The 19379-nt window shown below is 41.4% G+C and overlaps 1 protein-coding gene across 4 annotated transcripts in view; it reads right to left on the reverse strand.

Moving 5' to 3' along the window:
* atad2b (ATPase family AAA domain containing 2B) overlaps nt 1-19379 on the reverse strand; it is a 57332-nt gene that overhangs the window by 30607 nt on the left and 7346 nt on the right. For all 4 annotated transcript variants that reach the window (XM_061811954.1, XM_061811957.1, XM_061811953.1 and 1 more), the window contains 13 exons: nt 18912-19086; nt 18729-18817; nt 18243-18402; nt 16720-16810; nt 15414-15722; nt 15158-15314; nt 14825-15011; nt 14561-14746; nt 12785-12920; nt 8889-9082; nt 8650-8809; nt 4967-5089; nt 2568-2756 (listed from right to left, as the gene is read on the reverse strand). In XM_061811954.1, the coding sequence (XP_061667938.1) occupies nt 2568-2756; nt 4967-5089; nt 8650-8809; nt 8889-9082; nt 12785-12920; nt 14561-14746; nt 14825-15011; nt 15158-15314; nt 15414-15722; nt 16720-16810; nt 18243-18402; nt 18729-18817; nt 18912-19086 (2156 nt within the window). The remainder of the gene's footprint in view (nt 1-2567; nt 2757-4966; nt 5090-8649; nt 8810-8888; nt 9083-12784; nt 12921-14560; nt 14747-14824; nt 15012-15157; nt 15315-15413; nt 15723-16719; nt 16811-18242; nt 18403-18728; nt 18818-18911; nt 19087-19379) is intronic.

The raw sequence follows: 19379 nt of genomic DNA on the forward strand, positions 1-19379 counted from the left end.
ATTAGTAATTTCGGTTACCTTGCGAGTCATCCAACATCTCCCAAAACCAACGCCCATAATTGCACATTTTTTTGCAATATAGCATCACCCATCGCTATACTAATAATAAGTGGTTCAAATTTGGCAGTAGTCCAGAGAAAATCTTTAGGTCAATTGAGACTTTGTTGTCATACGTTATACATTGTCAAAAGTGTGGTACGAGTACAGTTTAACTGTATTTAACTTTGAAGTGAAATTCAGTAGCATGTAATCTTTGAGGACTGTTTTCAAAGATTTACTTGACTAGTTTTTAATTTTATCTGGTTAACATGTTTGTTTTATATTCTATATTTAAGCACAGAATCAAGATTTAACCTGTATAATGTTCCTGTGGCATGTAGTACTGTTATATGTACTAAATAAATGAATAAAGCATCTTCTTTTCCTTTCGGCTTGTTCCGTTAGGGGTTGCCACAGCGTGTCATTTTTCCACCTGAGCCTATCTCGTGCATTTTCAAATAAACCCTCTACTTGTTTTTAAATAAACACTTGTTCAAATTACACTACTGTAGTTCAATGTCATGATTGTTATATGTGTGGAGTCTACTATTTTTGGGAAGTGGCTAATTGGTGTAAAAAGTTTAAGAATCACACCTCTAGGGAAAGACCACTTTGAAAGTATCCCTGAAAATGGTCACAGCACCTTAAAATGTCTCCTTCAAATCAAAATGGCAGACATCTTGTGTCTTTTCTGGCAGGGTGTACTGGAGTTTTTGGTTTTCATGTGGCATCATTAAACTGCGCCGGCCGTATGCAGTGCGTGAAACGCAAAATTGTGGCAATTTAGCGTGTCCATCTGTTTAATATATACGGGGCTCATATTTCATGAAAAAAAAAAAAAACTCTGAAAATGGGCAATATTACCCCAAATTCAAACGATATAACTCAACTGCAGCCATGTCTAAAAGAGCAGGTGGTGATTAATAGTGGATATACAGTATTTCGTCAAGTCTTTCATGCCTGGTTACCAGTCCAATTTGTGCACGCCGCGTTCAGGTATGAAAATAAGACCTTTGCAGGACTCTTGAATTCCATGAACAGTGCTGAGCATTTCCATCAGCTTTTGCCTGTCTTGTCATTAGGCACAATCAGTGATCAATTAGCCTAATAGCTGTCCTACTGAGGAGTTCTAGGTGAGAACAGGATGCCAGTATCACAAATTAATCACCCGACTTAGCTTAATTAATTGATGCTTCTGGCAGAGGGTTTTAATAATGGGTCTGCTTGACAAGCTTCTGAATTACTTAATAATCTGACTATATGATATACTGACTGTCCATACATGACTAAGCGATATTGTGCCATTTTTCTGTACATCCACCCTAATGTTAATTCAGAATGAATTTTTTTTTTTTTTTTTACAGGAGCAGAGATGCTAAGGTGGTCAACCAAGCCTTCATAGCGGTGCACATCATGGAAGACAAGCGCCACCCAGAGTTTGGTGGAGGGACTTCAAATGAAACTTGGCAGACTTGTTTATTCGTCGCTTATTGTAAGAGGCTAGCGGGCATTTTGTGACTTTACATGCGAGTGGTTGAGGTAGCATACCCATTAGTTTGCCTCGCACCTGCCGCTTGCCACAGGTGGCCGTGTAATGGCCCCGCGGTGCGGTCGTGTTCCGAGTGGTTAGGAGAGGGGAGGACCCCGCTAATGAGGCTGCCATCTTCCATCGGCTCCCCGCCGTGTGGTCTGTGTGCATGTGTGGTGTCATAAGATGATACAGTTGACCGCGGTTAAGATTCAAAAGGAAGGATTTTTTTAAATAATATGTATTTATGTAACTAACAGAATCGGACTACAGTTTTGTTGTCTACACATTGCTTTGTTGTTTAAGGTGCCTGCTGAGAGGTTGGCACTGCAAATTGAAACTTTTCTCAAATGTCTTCCCCAGATAAATAAAGGTTAAATGCATACAAAGAAATACATTGGTTTTCATTTTCTCAGGATTTTTCAAAAGACATTTACCGTAACTTCTTGAAAATAATGTGCAGATTTTTCCATAAATATTTTCAAAGTTAATACACCGGATTACATTTAGGTATGGATGAAAAATAAAAATCACATTATATAGTTGCATACAGATACAAAAGTACAAACCTAACAAAATATAAATACAGACCATTCCCAATATTCTGAGCACATGTGTAGCGGCAAATTGGAGGTCCGCATTGTATATAGGTAGAAGGGTTTTCCTCATTTTTTTAGGTCAACTTACGGGGTGCACATTATATTTCAGGACACATTATTCTTGAGAAATTACGGTACTCTCCAAAACGAACAAGGTACAAGTGAATGTTGTGTCGCTTTGTCAAATTTTACAGCACTTAGCTAATTTATAGTTGTATGGCAAGTAAAAATGGTTAGATAAAAAAAGTGTGCGATGTGAAGTACCTTAACGTCTCTATTCAAGTAAAGAAAGCATTTAAGTGATTATACAACTTCATACTAAAAGCCATGACCTCAGTTTTACATTTGGCATGTTAGAGAATCAAAAGTATTTGCTTTGTGTATTATCTTGCAGTACTCACTGGAGATGCATGGTTTATTGTCAGTGGCCTCTCCCTGAGCGCTGGCCTTGCTCTGTTGTTCCGCAGCAGGAGGAGCCTTCCTGCTTCCGGAAGCACTCGGCGGAGATGCTGTTGCTGCTGCTGTTGATGCCGCTGCCGCCGCCACAGGCGTTGCTGCTGCTGCTGCAGACTGAACTGGCGTCTGCTGGTCTGCGGATTCCAACAGAAGATTAGGTTAGGAAGTAAACTATACGCATATATTGGTCTATATGCACAGAAGTAGCATTGCATTAGTATCAATCAGCACAGTGAAATGGGAAGAAGAGACTCGTTTTGGACAAAGTGACCTCAAAACGGCGGCGTCAAAAATGGCAGATGTCCTGTGCAATTCCGGGCATGGGTTCTTGAGGCTTTTTCAAACGTCTTTCTCAATGATGAAGTCTTATGAATTCTATCTCACCAGAAGATTTTGTCTTATTTAATCCTAAAAAAAAATTTGGAGAGGATTTATTTACTTGTTTTAATCTCCACAATATAATGGGATTTTACAATAGGTGTAATTGATCCTGGGCACTTTTGAGGTTGTTTTACAGCAGTTTTAATTTACACTGCGCAACATGTTTGGGGGATACACCGTAACCTGTCCAACGTTATCAGGATTCACAGTTGACTTATTAACTTGTATAACTTTGGGTTATTTACAGAATCTTTATTTAAACCAGAAAAACCAAAACATTTACGATAGTCTTATATTAACCTGTACAAATGGGTTTTACCCCAAGGTGCACAACCTTTGGAGTCTTACTTAACCTCTACATCTTTTGCAAGTTTAACAGAAGTCTTATTTAACCAGTTCAATGTTTAAAGGGTTTATTGTAGTCTTATTTTAAACTTGTGGGAGTTTTTACAGTAGCCCCGTGGAAATTGCTCACAGAATGTCGGTTTCAAATTTAACATTCAGATCTTGTGAACTCTAACGAGTGTGCACCTTGGTCTTCTAATTCATACTGACAGCTTGAGAGTTAGAGGACATTAAAAAACCGAGGTGGAGTTCGTCCATCAAAACTCTTTCAATGAGATCTTCATTTCTCATTTATTTTTATCACCTCTCATTCACTCTCTCGAGTCAGACATATCCCCAGATGCACTGCCAGAAATTCGCTACAACCCTAGCATCATGCGAACAGCTCAACTAATTGATAGCTTTATAAAAGGACCTTGACTGAAGGATGAAATATTTAATAGAGCTGCGTTCCTTTTCTTTGGAAGCTGACCTCTGGCTCTTGCAATATTCATGGTGCATCATGTGCGTCAAGTTCACAAAAAGGCTATAATCAAACACGACAAGAGTCCACACTTACAGTCTGATGTGGTGCAAAGACAGCCTTGGGGCTCAAGTAGGTAGTCAATAGAACGTCAAGGTTATGTATAACGCAGTTCAGAAAAACAATCTTAAGGCTGATGTCCGGAACATCCTCTTAAACATACAGTGCTCAACATTCCCCAAAAAGTTGCACTGTTTAAAATTACCACACCTATATATTCCCAAAAGGTTGCACACTACCATAAATTGCACAGATTAGAATAAAACTAACATTAACAACTACCAAAAGTTAAGCAAGGTCTTAATGTTAAAATTGCAGTGGCTTACAATAGAAATAAATATCATACACCTTTTAGTTATTCGACCTCTGCTTTGTTTTTGGCAAAAGACTTGGTCCTAGTACACTAACGAATTTTAATGTTGGGCATGAAGGTGGTACTTGGAGAGTCAAGCAATTTTGTAGGCGGTATTTGGAGCAAATGTCTTTGAGAACTATGTACAAAGATAAGATGAACTCCTAATGTTAACTATGAATTGAATAGCTAAGAAGCTTTAATAATGTAAATATATTCACTTTGTGGCTAGCACATATACAGTTAGCATGAAGCCCCGTCTTATACTGTCCTTACTTTAAGCAAGCATGTTAATTAGCCAATTCCTACAAGGCCGATTGTCAACGGAAATATTGCGTACGATTACACACTTCAATTTAATATCTTGACCGCATTCATTTAAAAAAACACATTAAAAAAAAGCCTCCTCGTGTATCATTTAACATCTGCTTGATCACAGCTAATCGGAGCAGAATCTGCTACGGAGGCAAAAACGCAGAGGCCTTGAAGTCATGTGCTCGGGAAGAAATTTCAGTTTGGCACAACTTTATCTTTGAGCAGTTTCGCGTATTCCTCTTTGTCTTACTCCATTCTGTAATAAGGCCATTAACATGTAAATATGGAAATACTGAAGCACTGCGAGTACTTACTGGATGCACTGTATGTCAGGACTTTCATAAGGCAAGGAGCCCGCTGTACTAGAACGTCTGTCTTCAATCTTTGGTAATGACACTACAAAGAGCAAAAATTGTGACGTTTCTCACCCTTCTTCCTGCGGGCCTCCTTGATGTCCTCGCACATCCGATCGAACTCCGGGTCGAGTTCTGAGGCGAAAATGGCGTGCGCGGTGTCCTTGAGGCTGCATGCTCGGTGCCTGATCACCTTGTCTGGAAACCAGAGAATAGATATTGATCTCCACATTTTTTTCCACAAGTCCTAGCGACGGAACCCTGACACAAAGAGCGAAAAACTCGAGTATTTGACAGATTGTGTTGCTACACCGTTCATGTTCCATTAAGTCTTATGGTTTATAACTACCGTACTAGTTTTGTTTGCTCTTCTATGCTCTTGTGAAATTTTGCAAGACAATGTTATGTGGTGTGTGGTTAAATACAAATCGTAATTCTTGTTTTATGATTAGTTTTACAGTAATCTTCAACAAGGCATGGCAATAAACAGCAAGTATATTTAATTTTTTTTTGGAAGAGCTGTTTGCCATCTGCCGAACTGCACATGGCACGTTAAAGGAGAGTAGAATAGAAGTGTTCGGCTTTCTTTTCATCACTCAGTATGGTATGTAAATTTGCAAAACTGAAAATACAAGCACAAAGCACCAGTCATGCGTAATTTAACATTTTGCTGTGAAGCTCGCCACTGAACTCGAGCAGTACAACACCCGAAGCTGTCTCGCGTGTTAAATTTTTGCTCGCGCCGTAAAGGCAAATATCAGCCAAGCGGCTGCTCATAACTCAAAAGCTCTCATTCATAGCTCAAGCTACCAATGTACAGTGTTCTGCTTGCAGCAAGTGACAAAATCCACAATGACACGCCCCGCCCAACCGAAGGGCTATATTTTCTCTCTTATTTTTTACATTTTTTTTTTTTTTAAATTGGGCGGGGGTGGGTTGGAGGGCAGAGGGGTTGGGTCAGGCAACTGTAGTTCCTTGGCACCTAGATGCCAGTAGGTTGAGCCAAAAACAGTACTTTGAGCTGAGGACAATAACAGCGAGCTGGTAGATTTTTTTTTTTTAGAGAACAGAAGATAGGCTCAAAAAAAAAAGGGAAGCAGCAAATCACAACATGTGGTAAATCTGTATTTCCATTGACATAGTTATTGTACTACTTTCCTATTTAGACAGGACTTTTGTGGCATCTTTAGGACTTTCAAAAAAAAAAAAAAAGTTTTTCTGTGAATATTTGAGGATGGTTTCCACACAGGAAAAAAAACGCAAATATGTAAATTTCGGAAAAGTAAACCATGAATATGTGTGGAGTTACACTGTTGGGAAAAACAACAAATTATTGACTTATTGTTTTTAGTGTTAAAAAAACAATGTGTTCTCCAGCACACCAAGTCTCTGATGTCCCCGGGCATCATTAATCCCCCATTTTGTGTGACTGAAGGGTCGCGCTGAAGAGTGAGGCTAGAAGCGTATCCACTGTAAACAGGCTGCCTCTCATTACAAGGCAGGCGGAGGCATGGAGCAGCGGCAGGGGGCTGGTGGGGGGGGGGGGGGTGCAATCTGCCAGCATTTGTCTAATTGGACGATGGCTGCGTAATGGTGATGGAGGCAGAGTGTGTCCGTGTGTGTGTGTGTGTGTGTGTGTGTGTATAGACCCACATGATAAGAAAAAAAATGTAAAAACGCCTTTCGGAGGCTTCTAATGACAGCTGCCCTGCTGGGAGCTCATCTGCTTCAAGTCTCTTTCTACAACTACTACTATTCACTGGCACTTCTGCTTTGCTTCATAGTGAAAAAGCTTAAAATTGACATATTAGTGACCCATTGTGCTTCAGTTGGACCATCCCCGTTAATCTTGGCTCTATTTAGTGGTCGTCAAACGCTACGTGATTTGCAGTAAAAAAATATGAAACTGTACTAAATAGTCATACCGTGCCCTTTCGCAGTTCAATTTTCACGATTTCACTATTGCAGATTTGAAATCATACACTTCTAATTTTACTCTTATCATTTTTCCACAATTAGTGTTACTAGCAATGACTATGAGCGAAGTCAAACAAGTGAATAAAAAGAGGGAATCCCCAAAGCTTGGGTGCACTCAGTTGAAAAAGAAAGCTATACAGAACTAGCTTACACAACTGCACCTCTGTGATAAACTAATAATATTTTACCACTTACTTAAAAAATGCTTACTGTACCAACCAGCGCCAGCCCCTGCAGGATTGGAGTGGAACAATAAGTCTGTCAGGCAGACTTCAAGGAACATACAGGAGCCTCTTTGGGAGAACACTTTCTTGTTTTGACACAGAAGAAAAGAGACCACCAATGAGCTAATAATGGACTTCCCCAGCATAATTAGGCGCTTAATTGTGCTGTTACCCGGCCACAGTACGCAGGATGGAAGTTTGGTTTGTCTTTATTAAACGGTTTAATTGCATTTTCTCCTATTTAATATATCTTTGGTAGATCCCCACATGCAGACAAATGATGGCAGCATATGATTTATTCATTTGGCCCGGTAGAAAACTGCTTCCCATTAAGCATCGCACGCGAGGCAAGAATTAAAATAGTTATTCGCGCTGTACGCTGCTTTCACTTTATATCATTCTGTTTCGCCCTGTTACTAATGTTCTCTTTAAGCCAGCGTTGACATTTTTCACCAGCGTACACAAAATATGGATGAATGTGTACGCAAACAACAGGCCTCTTTCAATGTTTATGCATACATTTGTCTTCTGTGATGTTCCACGGACTCAAGACCGAAAGAATGGGGATTTGGGGGGGGGGGGGGTGCGCTGGTGGGGGGGTGGCGGAAATCAATTCTGGCTACAAGACAAGAGGCGAGATTAAATTTTCATGCATATGCAAGCCTTCCTCATTTTCTACATAGCAAACGGGGAACCAGAGAAGTGACTTTCGTCATTTGAATTTCCAACGGGTACAAAAGGCGCTGGGCGCTTTTGTAATTACCTTGCCTGTAGGCTCACTTAATAAGTCATTAGAATTTTTTTTTTTAAGTCCATTTTTTTGTTTATTCACTCAATCACTAATGGAGCGCAACATAACCACAGAAACAAACTGTCGGACTGATTACGGAAAACTGTGTGTTTTACGGTTGTGAATTTTTTTTTTTTGGAGCTAATTCAAACGGTGCAGTATTGAGATGTCACCTCAGTTAAAAAATAATGGTTAAAATGTGACATACTGCAATATTGTAAAGCAGAAAAACAAACAATTGCTAATACAACCAAGAGTGGAATTAATTTACACTAAGAGAACTTTAATTACTTCAATTTAACTTTAATTTACAGTTTATTGATATTTTCAGAATCTCTTTTGATTCATTTTGGAAAAAAACTGATCCAAACTCCGCTCAACATCCCATGTTGACTCAACAGCGTCTCTGCAAGTGACAGAGAGTACTGCATTTTGCCAATGATTAATATCACATCGTTGCAAAATCAACAGTATTCGTAATTACTAATTAATCTATTATGTCAACAACGTCCTAATACAAGTTAAAGAACATAATTGACATGTAATGGTGTAATGTTTTCATAGATCGTATACACGGGGATTACGTTTCTTAAACCCTCTACGAAAAATGAAAATCTGCGAATAATGGATGCAATATTATCTGTGTGCGAAATTTGACTGAAACAGGAGATTTTTTACACTGTCAATAAAAGAACGTCTTGTATGAACACACACACACACACACACACACACATACATACATATATGAACAAATAGTTAAGTCTTACCCCCTGGATCCTTGTCGGGATTATACTCGAGCGCGTTGCTGCAGATGAGGTCGATGTCCACCAGAAAGTCTTTGGCTGTCAGGTACTGGTGCTTATCAATCTTGGTCATGATGGTGGAAAGGTCCATAGGCTGTCCAATCACCTCCAAGTAGTCTGACACCTGACAGATGTATAACATAGTCAGGCGTATTGCGAAAAAAAATTGAAAAGAAAAATCACCTTCGTGTCACCATCCTCACCTCCTCAATGTCTACAGGCTTGCTGAAGATGTTGAAGCGTTTGTCGGTGGCCAGGCGCTTGGTCACGTCCCTGAGAAAGAGGCGTAGCTCCCGTAACGTGTTTTCTTCCTGCTCAGCCAGTCGACGCTGCTCCTCAGCGGACAAAACCCTGGGGCCTGGAGCCTCGGCCACGGGAAGCACCTCCTCGCACCGCTCTACAGACACCAAATATAGTAAACATTTAATCAAACAGGAAAGCATGAACCAATTAGGTTAAAACACTTTTCAAAAAGAAAAACAGATACCAAAGCGGACAGTGTGTGAGGTGCCTAAACTTGTCAGACTTCAAACATGTTGCCATTTCTCTCTTATTTCACATGAAAAGCAGTGATTAACCACTTATTCTTTATAACCAAAAGCTATGTTGAGATCAAATCCAAAGCCTCCACCTAGGGGGATCTGTTTGTCATTAAAGTAAGTCATTTCTAAACCTGAATTTCGTTAAGATTTGAAACGCACAGGTTCTGCTCAGCTCTTTGAGCTTCACTCGGTCTTTGCATTTCTGCACCTCGGCTTGGTTGCGTCTTGCATTTTCTTATTTTGCATTTCGTACAAGTGAATTTTTCAACCATGCGGCCCGAGAAAGCAACTACTAAGTAAAGCGGTGAGAAGAAGAGGATGGTGTCGATGGATGTGAAATAATAGAAAAACACAAACAGGGGGTACGAGTGAGCGACTTGGCAAAGAGTTATGACCGTTCTACAGCAACCATATTAGAATGCCCTCAGTAAAGGGCAATGAGGAAAAGGTGTCACCACTGGGTTTTAGTCGCTTTTTATTCAACCCGCTGGCAGCACACACCAAATGCTTAACAACTACCTGCTGCTCCACCACATACTCGCCTGCATACTCTGCTTTAGACTGCCCCCCCTTTCCACTCTTTAAGGGGTACACTCATATTACAGCCACTGTATTTCAAGCAGAAGGAATCCATCAAGTCAATAACTCCAGCCAAGGGCGTGAAAATTATTTTGAAGCCACAGAGCTGACGAGGAGCTGATGACGGAGGAATTAAAGGAGCGACAGATGCAGCAGCAGAAGAGGTGAAAAGAGAGAGTTCAGGCGGGGAGACGAGGAGGCGGCTATCTCTAACACCGAGATAAAGGAAGTGGTGGCAATGAGGGAGAAAGTTTCGAACTTTGTGGTGAAGAAACATCCAGAAAATGTTGCAACTTGCCGTGCGCTTTGGTGCTATGTAATGACGCGTGCCTTATACATTTCAGAAACCGTTAAAAAGAGGCACAAACAAACCACCCTGCACAGGTATTTTTGAAATGGCCATCTGTTGAGACAAAAGAATGCCTTGCAAAAAAGGCCAAAGTTATGGAAGAGAAAAGACCCGAACATAATTAACCCTAGAGAACCCATGGATCACAATTTTAAAAGAGGATTTGGATGTCTTGGGTTCTCTAGGGCTAAGCAAAAATGAAAAAAAAATAGTCGTAATAAAGTTAATTCAAGTTCATTAAGTGCAAATTACATTAAGCTAAGTGCTAAGTAGCTAATTGAAATGATACAAAATAAGTTCAGCAAAAGTGAACTTTTTGCAATAAAATTCGGAGATAAGAGTGTAAAGAAGAGACCGAGCTAAAGTGACAAGAGAAACCATTTCTTTAACAATCAATATTTGTTATTTAAAAATATACTATAAAATATAAAAATGGGGTGGCATTTTGGCACCTGAACGGATTAATGGCATTTTCATTAATATCAATGGGGGAATCCGCTTTGACAAAAGACCAACTTGAAAAAGAGCTCAGCCACGGGATGAATTAAACTCTTATCTAAAGGTGCCACCGTATAAGTCTGTGGCAGTAAACGATTTGTTTCCAGTTGGTGGCTAGACCATCGAAATGAGTTAAAATTGAAGAACTTTTTTCCGTTCATTTTTCATTTAATTCATAAAATAATGAAAATCATGTTTAAAAATGGAAACTATTGAAAATGTCTTTTTTTTTTTTACATATTTAACATACATTTTTTCCACCTCTTTTACGAATGGCCTGATTCATCTACACGTTTTAAAAATCATTATGCTCCCCTTGAGTACAAAAGTTCGCCCACCCCTGGCCTAAATAAATGATGAAGTGTAGAGTGTTGGTCCAAAGTAAGGAAAAGCCGATGTCCACTGCCCAGGCTCCATCTGTAGGCCGATGAGACATGGTTAGAAAGCCCCGGTGGCTCCTCACCTCTCCTCCATCACGAGCGCTGCCTGACTCTAATTAGGGATAATAGCTCTGGCACTCACACGCTGGTTCTTCTCGAGCAGTTTTTTTTTTTCTTGCTGGAACTCAGATCCCCAAAGAGTGTCACAGAGGACCCGAGCCTTGTATTATGGAGGAGAGGGAGGACGGGAGCCTATATTACACATGAACAAAGGAGCGGCCCAGTGGTATAGTACACATTAACACTTGGGATAAGGATGTGATGGGAAATACTACGGGGTGAGGGGGATTTTAACCCAGGAAACATTTACATCCGCGCATATCCTCCAGCCACGTAATACACCTCACGGGCCAAATATTTAGCTCTCACATATGCAAACAGAATATGAATGAGGCTTACATTTGGCTCTGTCTGTGCTTCTCTGCTTGGTCCTGAAAGATGCATATTCGAAGTTTGTAGATGCAAAGAAACCCACAAAGACCAACACTGCCCTCTAGAGCACGTCGGTTTAAGGGGTCAGCATATAAATAAAGAAATTTTGTCTGCGTCCAGAGCTACCTAAAAATTCTGAATTTTACCAACATTTTCAGGAAAACTAGGCTCCTGTTGCATTAAACTTTAGTTTGAAAGAGCTCTGATCCAAACGCATTGTAAGGACAACGCTGGGTGCATGTTTTAATAAATTAGTGAGAATAAGTGTGTTTTTGCTTACCATTTTATTTTAAAGTGGTTAACACACAGTAGTTAATATGCACATGCAATACTGACAATCAATTCAAAAGTAAAAAAAAAAAAATAGTTAAATTGGCTTTAAGATTTCATTTAAATTCAGAAATATTTTAAAAGATTTAAATCGATTAAAATCAATAATTTATTAAAATGTATTTTTAAAAAATATCAAATTGGAAAAAATTGAATTGTTTTTACTTCATTTTCTTGAGCAGAGATAATGGTGATTGAATAAAACACACAACAGTAATAGGAAGGTTAAAACATTTCTTGTTCAATAAACAAAGCGTTCATGATGGTAGCAGTTTTTACCATCTGATTATTTTAGTATGATTTCCTATGATAATCATTTCTCATACGGACATAAAAGAATGTCCAGAACAGTGTTGCGTTATTGCTCAAACCACCTTTGACAAAGTCTTAGTTCCAGAATCGGTTGCTGCTGTTTATTGGCGCCGTCACTCAATTGGCGGGCAGAGACTTGGACACACATTTCTGCCTTGTGCCGCTGTTGTCAGAGACATACAGTATGAAGACTAGATTCAGCTAAAAGATTTATTTTTTTGTGGCACCCATGTTGGCAGTGAGAAATTCCCATCAAAACACTGAATTTACATTAGCTTAGTGTCGCCATAAGTAGGCAGCTCACATACTTACCCATTCACATCGCATCTGTAGCTGTTGTTTAGTAGCTCGAGCTCAGCGCTGTTTGTGTTGTACTGTACAGTACATCATGTAGATGTCTCCATAACGTGCTATTTTGGTGCAGTATGCAGACTTTTTTTGTAAAGCCCTTCTCTATATCATCCAATCATATCGGAGAGGGGAAAAGGAAGGATGATAATGGCGCAGCTTATGAATGAGACTCTAGACTCGCCCCCACAACAATCGACTATGGGGACGCCCGGTCAACCACTGTACAAGCAAATGTAAAAGGTGTCCCAATATTTGTGCCCGAGTACCTGCACTCCTGAGGCGCGGTGGAGCTCTGGCTGCTTGGACCAGCAGCAGGTCGGAGAAAAAGCTCCTCCGTTCTTCTTCACTCGGAGGATGGAGTGTGACCACCTCCCCGTAGGCCTTCTGGAACATACTCCTAACCTAGAGGGGAGGGGGGAGAATACTACTTTAATCATTTTTACTACCAAGACAATCCCAGCAGCTGCATTTCAAATCAGTCGCTGCTGTGCTTAGGAGTTAAGGCTGCACCCTCTGGGTAACCATTTTGCTGACGGACCTCCTTTTTCCTCTCTCACATCAATCCTTTCTCTTATCTCTTAATGCGTTTGAATTGCTTCTCCGTCTTTCTGGAATCTTTCCTCGGACAAGAGTGGGTAATCATTTTTAAAAAAATGGAGGAGAAACGGGGATAAATTTGCAGGGAATGATGTAGCTGCTTAGAGGAAAAGGGAGTGATAACGCCGGCCATTGCTCATGGTGATAAAAGTCTGCAGAGTGCAGACGCGTGGAAGAGGTGAATAATGCATGACGATGTGTAATTTAACACCTGTTCTACTGGCGTGACACCAATGATATCTGGATTAAAATGGAGACTAAGTGTCGAAGAGTGTCATCATGAGTAATACTGGACTACTCTGGTTTTGGAATAGCGGATGAGTCGGCGATGCTGCTCGATGTCCAATTGCTCATCAAAACATAAACCAAAAAGAGGTGTGTGTGTGTGGGGGGTGTTGGTCAGTGAGTGAGTGAGGTGACCGCGCCAAGTTGAATTACTTGTATCCTCATTGAAAGGGTAAGAGGGATTTTCTAACATCCATCCATCCATCCATTTTCTGAGTATTCAGAGGTAATCCTACAAATTGCTCTCTGATGGATCCTCCGCATCTTTTGCCCGTTTCACTGAGAGAACCAGCAAAATGGCAGCATTAGAGTCATAAAAGAAGATCGAGGTTATGCGCCCGTGCATTTCCCACAGAAATCCGGCAGAACTGTCACATCAGCGTTGTGAAAAATCCAGCGTGAAGACCACAATCGGATAAATGTATGTGAATTTTAACAACCACGTAAGTTTTTACTTTCTGTCCATTATCTTAATGCCAAAGTATGCTAAAGCTAAATAGCATCAATGCTGCAGTGCTATAACTCTAGAAGAATGAAATGAACACAAACAGTACGGCAACGTATCTGGAAATAACTATACTTAATCATGTATTCATTATCCTTAGCAAACAACAAAAATATTAGTGCCGTACTGATGAGCTGCCACGTCTCAATGAACTGTGTATGTCTGCTTCCCTTATACTTTTCCCAGGAACCTAAGGCACGCACATCAGAAAGAGCAGCACAATGCCAATTTAATTGAGGTAATGTGGCAAGTTTTTTTTCATCTCATTAGGGTAGCTTATGGTTTTATAACGTGTATTATTATCGAGTGCTATGTTGCATCAATAAAATACACATTTTGGGAAAGGGCAGAATATATTCATGGCATTTCCATTCATTTGAATAACAAAAGACAATTTGAGATAAAGGGGTTTTAAGTTATGAGCGTAATCAACGAATAAGTTATACTCGTATCAAGGAACTGCTGTATATAAAATTGTAAAGAACAAAATTTGTCCAAAGTTTAAAAACTTCACTCTCCTATCTAATCATTGCAGAATACGCTTACACATAGGGTTCATCCGACCCTCCATTTCCCAAAATACAGCAACATGTCTCTCTCGGACCAAATTGCACGCCATCTGATGTGGCCCGGATAAACGTTGCCATGTTCTGACCTCTTCAGAGAGCCGCGGGTAGGACGTTTCTGCAGTGGCAAGGATGAGGACAGGGCAGAAAGAGGGCACGTCCAGCAGCAGGGTGAGGAAGGTGCTCTTCAATGTGTCGCTCACTGTCTCCCAGAACTCAGAGATGTGCGGCACAAACACCACGCTGGGCACGCTCCGGCAGGCCTCGCGGAAAACCTGAGTACGGTTAAACAAAAACAAAATCAAGGCTTTAACCGAGGAATTTTATTGCTTGTGTGTCAGTGTGTCCATTACCTGAGCACAGGACTCCTCCGGCGTTTTGGCGCTCGTGGAGTAGAGGGTGGGCAAGTCCAGGCGGTGCACTGGCAGCTTGTCCAGGTGGTGCAGCAAGGCAGGTGCCAAATGGGAACTCTGTCCCGACCCCGAGGAGCCAGTCAGGAGCAGACGGGGCCGGTATGCTGTGGGTTGCTGATGGGGGGAACTACAAGAAAGAAGAAGAACCAGATCCAGCATATGGCGCCGTTCTAATCGCGCTGCAATCTACTGAGATCGTAAACTACTCCTATACAATGCGGATACTGAAGGGATAGAGCTCTGCCTTGAATATGTTTTGTCTGGTGAACTCACAATGAGCAATGAATGAAGGGCCGATGCATGGCGGGGTCCGAGGACGGCGGCGGGCTGATCGGGCACAAGGCGGGTTGGGTTTCGTAGATGGAAGTGGCGCGGTCCTCGTTTTCTTCATCACTGTACATGGCCTCTTCGAGCAGTTGATTGTCACCGCCTGCCACAGACGCACAATATCCGAGGTGCTTATCCTCACAGGGGTTGCGGGAGTGGGAACTGTGAGTCTCTCTCTCTCTCAAGACAAAATTCTGCTTACCGTGCATGTCCCTCTCCGGACACTGAGCATGAGGGAATACTCTAAGGAGAGCATTGAGCACCAAGGAGAACACACCACCGAGCAGTGGCCTGAGGATGGGCGACAGGGCTCGCCCCGGGGGCGCCAGGGCCCTCTGCGAGGCCGGCACAATGGCCCTCATGGCCTGGCAGAAGTCGGCGGGCCCCAGCACGATAGAGGCCACGTCCAGCTTCAGCTTGACACTGCTGCCATAGATCTGCGGGTAGCGGCGGCGCAGCGCCACCAGCGCCGCCTCTGTGCAAAGTGCTTTGACGTCAGCACCGCAGTAGCCTGGAACAAAAACACAGTGATGATTAAAACTCGTTTTAAGAGTAAAAATACTTATTTGAAAAAGGTCTTAAAAAATAAATGAATCTGGAAATATTATTTTGTGTGTAGCTGTACCGTAGAGGAAAACAAACATCTCTTCTTTAGCTGCTCAGTAAAATACGACTGTCAACAACACAGCAACAAAATGAGTTAATTTGTTTTCCACGGCTAGAATGCAATAAGTGACATTTGCAGTTTTATTGTCACATTTTTCCATCACTGGCTTTTGTACAAGCAAACAAAAGCCAAAGAAAAAAAACTAATACTTAATTCTTCAGCTCAAGGAGCATCTGGGATTAGTGCCAGTCATGTGTTTAAGTTTTATTTTGGCTTTTTCCCCCAAAACCAGTTGGCAGTGATGCAGGCAATGGAAAAAAAAAGGAATGATCGCAAAACCGGAAATGCTACTCAAGTGTCATTGTATTCTTCTTTGGTGCAATCACTGTTCCTCCAACAACATGCTGGGAACACACCAGATTTTTCTCACTTGCTTTTGTTTTTGACACTAAGCCAAAGAACACTGGACTTGCATCTTAACAATAGTTAGTGCCTTTTTGAACTTGTCAGACGGTTAAAAAGGTTAAAAGGCTACTTAAAACATCTGCTTGGTTAAAAGTTTGACCATCTATCCAACTGTGGATTTATTATTATTTCCATTATTTTGTGTTTTCTACAGGTACTCCAGTTTGCCTCTACAGTCCAAAGACCTGCATGGGTCAGTTAAATGAAGATTCTAAATTGTCCAAAGGTGAGAACATGAGTGTGAATGGTTGTTTGTCTATATGTGCCTTGCAATTAGCTGGCCACCAGTTCAGGGTGTGTCCTGCCTCCCAGCTAAAGCCAGCTGGGACCCAAATGAGGATAAGAAGGACTGAGGATGGATGGATGGATGGATGGATGGATGGATGGATGGATGGAGAAGACAGTAAGTATATGAGTGGTTGCCGGGGTTTCTTACCGACACATTTTTCTGCAAGTTCATCTACAAATGGCTCAGACAATTTGGGGTTCCAGTCCCGTGTGTGTATTTGCAAGATGTGCTTTCTGGCCTGTACAAAGGAAGGAAAGAAAAAAAAAAAAAAACAACATTTCAAGCAAGCAACATCAGCATAATAGTGATGAAAAATTGTACAACTTTTTACAGTAAAGTTTCAGTAATACTCCTTGGGCCTAAAATCCTTGCGGATGGAACATTAAAAAGGCAACCTTATAAAATGTATTAGAGGCTAGTGGCTCTCATATGTGTGACTTAAAACCTGGCAAGCCCTGTTAAGTGTGAAAATCTTAAGATATTGCAGGAAGGAGAGGATAACGGTAACTGCTTTTGGTGTTAAAACCTCATCTGTGTAATCCTGTGTCCTCCCGCATGGTTTCAGTGTCTTCATCCATCTGGCTGTGTCTCCCTGATTTATGCTTATTGTTGGGAGTTTATTTGACTCTGGGCAGAGCTATAGGGATCTGTTTGGGATCTTCTTGGGGGGGCTGCAAGCACTGCTACAAAACATCTGTTTAATGCATTCTCTGTATTAGGGGAAGGTTTTTTCTTCCATAAGAAGGTAATGAGGAAATGATAACTCTCTGGTTGCTGACTGGCATGTTGAATAAGACAACAGGATGCAACGCAACTATAAACATGGTGGTTCACTCGGGCTCTTATTTTGAAACTGACAGCTGCATACGGTGAGCTTCACGACCAACGCGAGCCTGGTGCGTCACCCGCGGAAGTTACGGAGGATTCTGCTTTGATAGGCAGACATCAAGAAGCAAAGCGTGCTCCCTATTGTTAACACGAGGCTTTTCGTCGTCTTTCATCACACTTTGTGGATTGGAGAGGCCAACTTGGTTCAAGCTTAAATATTGTGCGAGTCAGAGGGCCGATCTGAATTTCAACATGTCAAGCGGGTCCTTTGTTTGCACGAGAAGCATGTTTTGAAAATCGTGACAAGCTCGCTGATGCAACCGTGTGCAACGCTGAGATCAGGGGTCACCAGCCTTTTCGAAACAGAGAGCTACTTCTTGGGTTCAGATTCATGCGCACGCTTCTCATATAACTAAATTTTCTCAGATTACCTATAGATATTTTTATTGCTATGAACACTGATCATGTTAATTATTTCCAATAATCATTACAATATGCAACAATATTTCAATAAATCTCTGCAACCATTTACATGTAGCCCACGTAAAGCTGAAAGCTGCCACCACCCTCCCTCACGCATTGATAAAATTGTTGGATTTATAGTCATTCTTACTCCGTGACCACAACATTTATCACATGACCATGTTTTTTACGAGTACAGGCACTATTCTTGCTTTATAAAAGTGTGTGGTCATAAAGTCCAAAACACAGGGGATTCCTAACTGCTTCAGGCCTCCATGTAGAAATGTCATTTAAATGCCCTTTAGGGCGACGAAAAAAAGGCAGGTTATGATTGGCATCAATCAAGTTCCGGCTCATAATACCGGTACAGCATCTCTCACCCTCTTGTCAGGGAGGTTGAATAGGAACTCCCGGTCGAAACGGCCAGGCCGCCGCAGTGCCGGGTCGATAGAGTCAAGTCTATTGGTAGCACCGATGACCACTATCTCCCCACGGCTGTCCAGACCATCCATCAAGGCCAGCAGAGTGGACACAATGGAACTAAAAATGACAGGGACGGGTGCAAATCAATAATTACAGCGCAGAATCAAAAGGCTAAATCAACACGACAGGGCCTAGTGTCAGGTGCCCCAAATAACGCCTACATCTGATTTTTTTCATTTTATTTAATATGTTATACAATATAGATTCTTACACCAAATTCATCCTGATTCCAATTTGATCTTATTTCATGATTTCTTTTTTATATTTTATTTACCTTGAGCTTAAAAAAAAAAAGGAATTGTGTCACTTGAACTGTGCATTTTAAGGCCAGCCAAACAATCACTTTCGTTTTCTGCGAGGACACCACAGTAATGTTGTTTTACCTGTGTATCTGGTCCTGCCTACTGGAACGAACTGGAGCCAAGCCATCAATCTCATCAAAAAAGATGATAGATGGCCTCATCATGTATGCCTGATCAGGAAGAAGCAGAAACAAAACTTAAAATCTCCAAGCTTCTAGCTCCGGTATCAACCTCTTTGAAGAGTGTTTGAGAAATGTGACTCGCCTGGTCGAAGAGGAGGCGCAGCTGGCGCTCCGATTCGCCAACCCACTTGCTGAGGCAGTCGGCGCCTTTGCGCATGAAGAAGGAAACCTTGCGCTCCCCCTGGCTGCACTCGTTGGCCAGGGCCCGAGCCACCAGGGTCTTGCCTGTCCCTGGCGGGCCGTAAAATAAGCATCCCCTGCAAAAAGGTTGTCAGTCAATATTTAGGTTTAGAACACGAATGATGCAAAATTTGTCAAAAAAGTCTTTTCACGCAAAGTACTATTTTCCTCAAATAGTGGCCAGTGCACAATAAACATGGCACCCTAATTCAGTGGTCTCCAAAAATGCCAAAATGAATGCCATAAAAAAATGCCTCAATTTTTCAATCAGTAAAAAAGGCAGAAACTATAAATATGTTTAATGACGCTATGAATAAGCGTTGACTGCTGAGCCATTTCCACTCTGTTGCTAACCGGAACAGCTGCACCA

The sequence above is a fragment of the Syngnathoides biaculeatus genome, chromosome 23, assembly GCF_019802595.1.
Source record: "Syngnathoides biaculeatus isolate LvHL_M chromosome 23, ASM1980259v1, whole genome shotgun sequence".
NCBI lineage: Eukaryota > Metazoa > Chordata > Actinopteri > Syngnathiformes > Syngnathidae > Syngnathoides > Syngnathoides biaculeatus.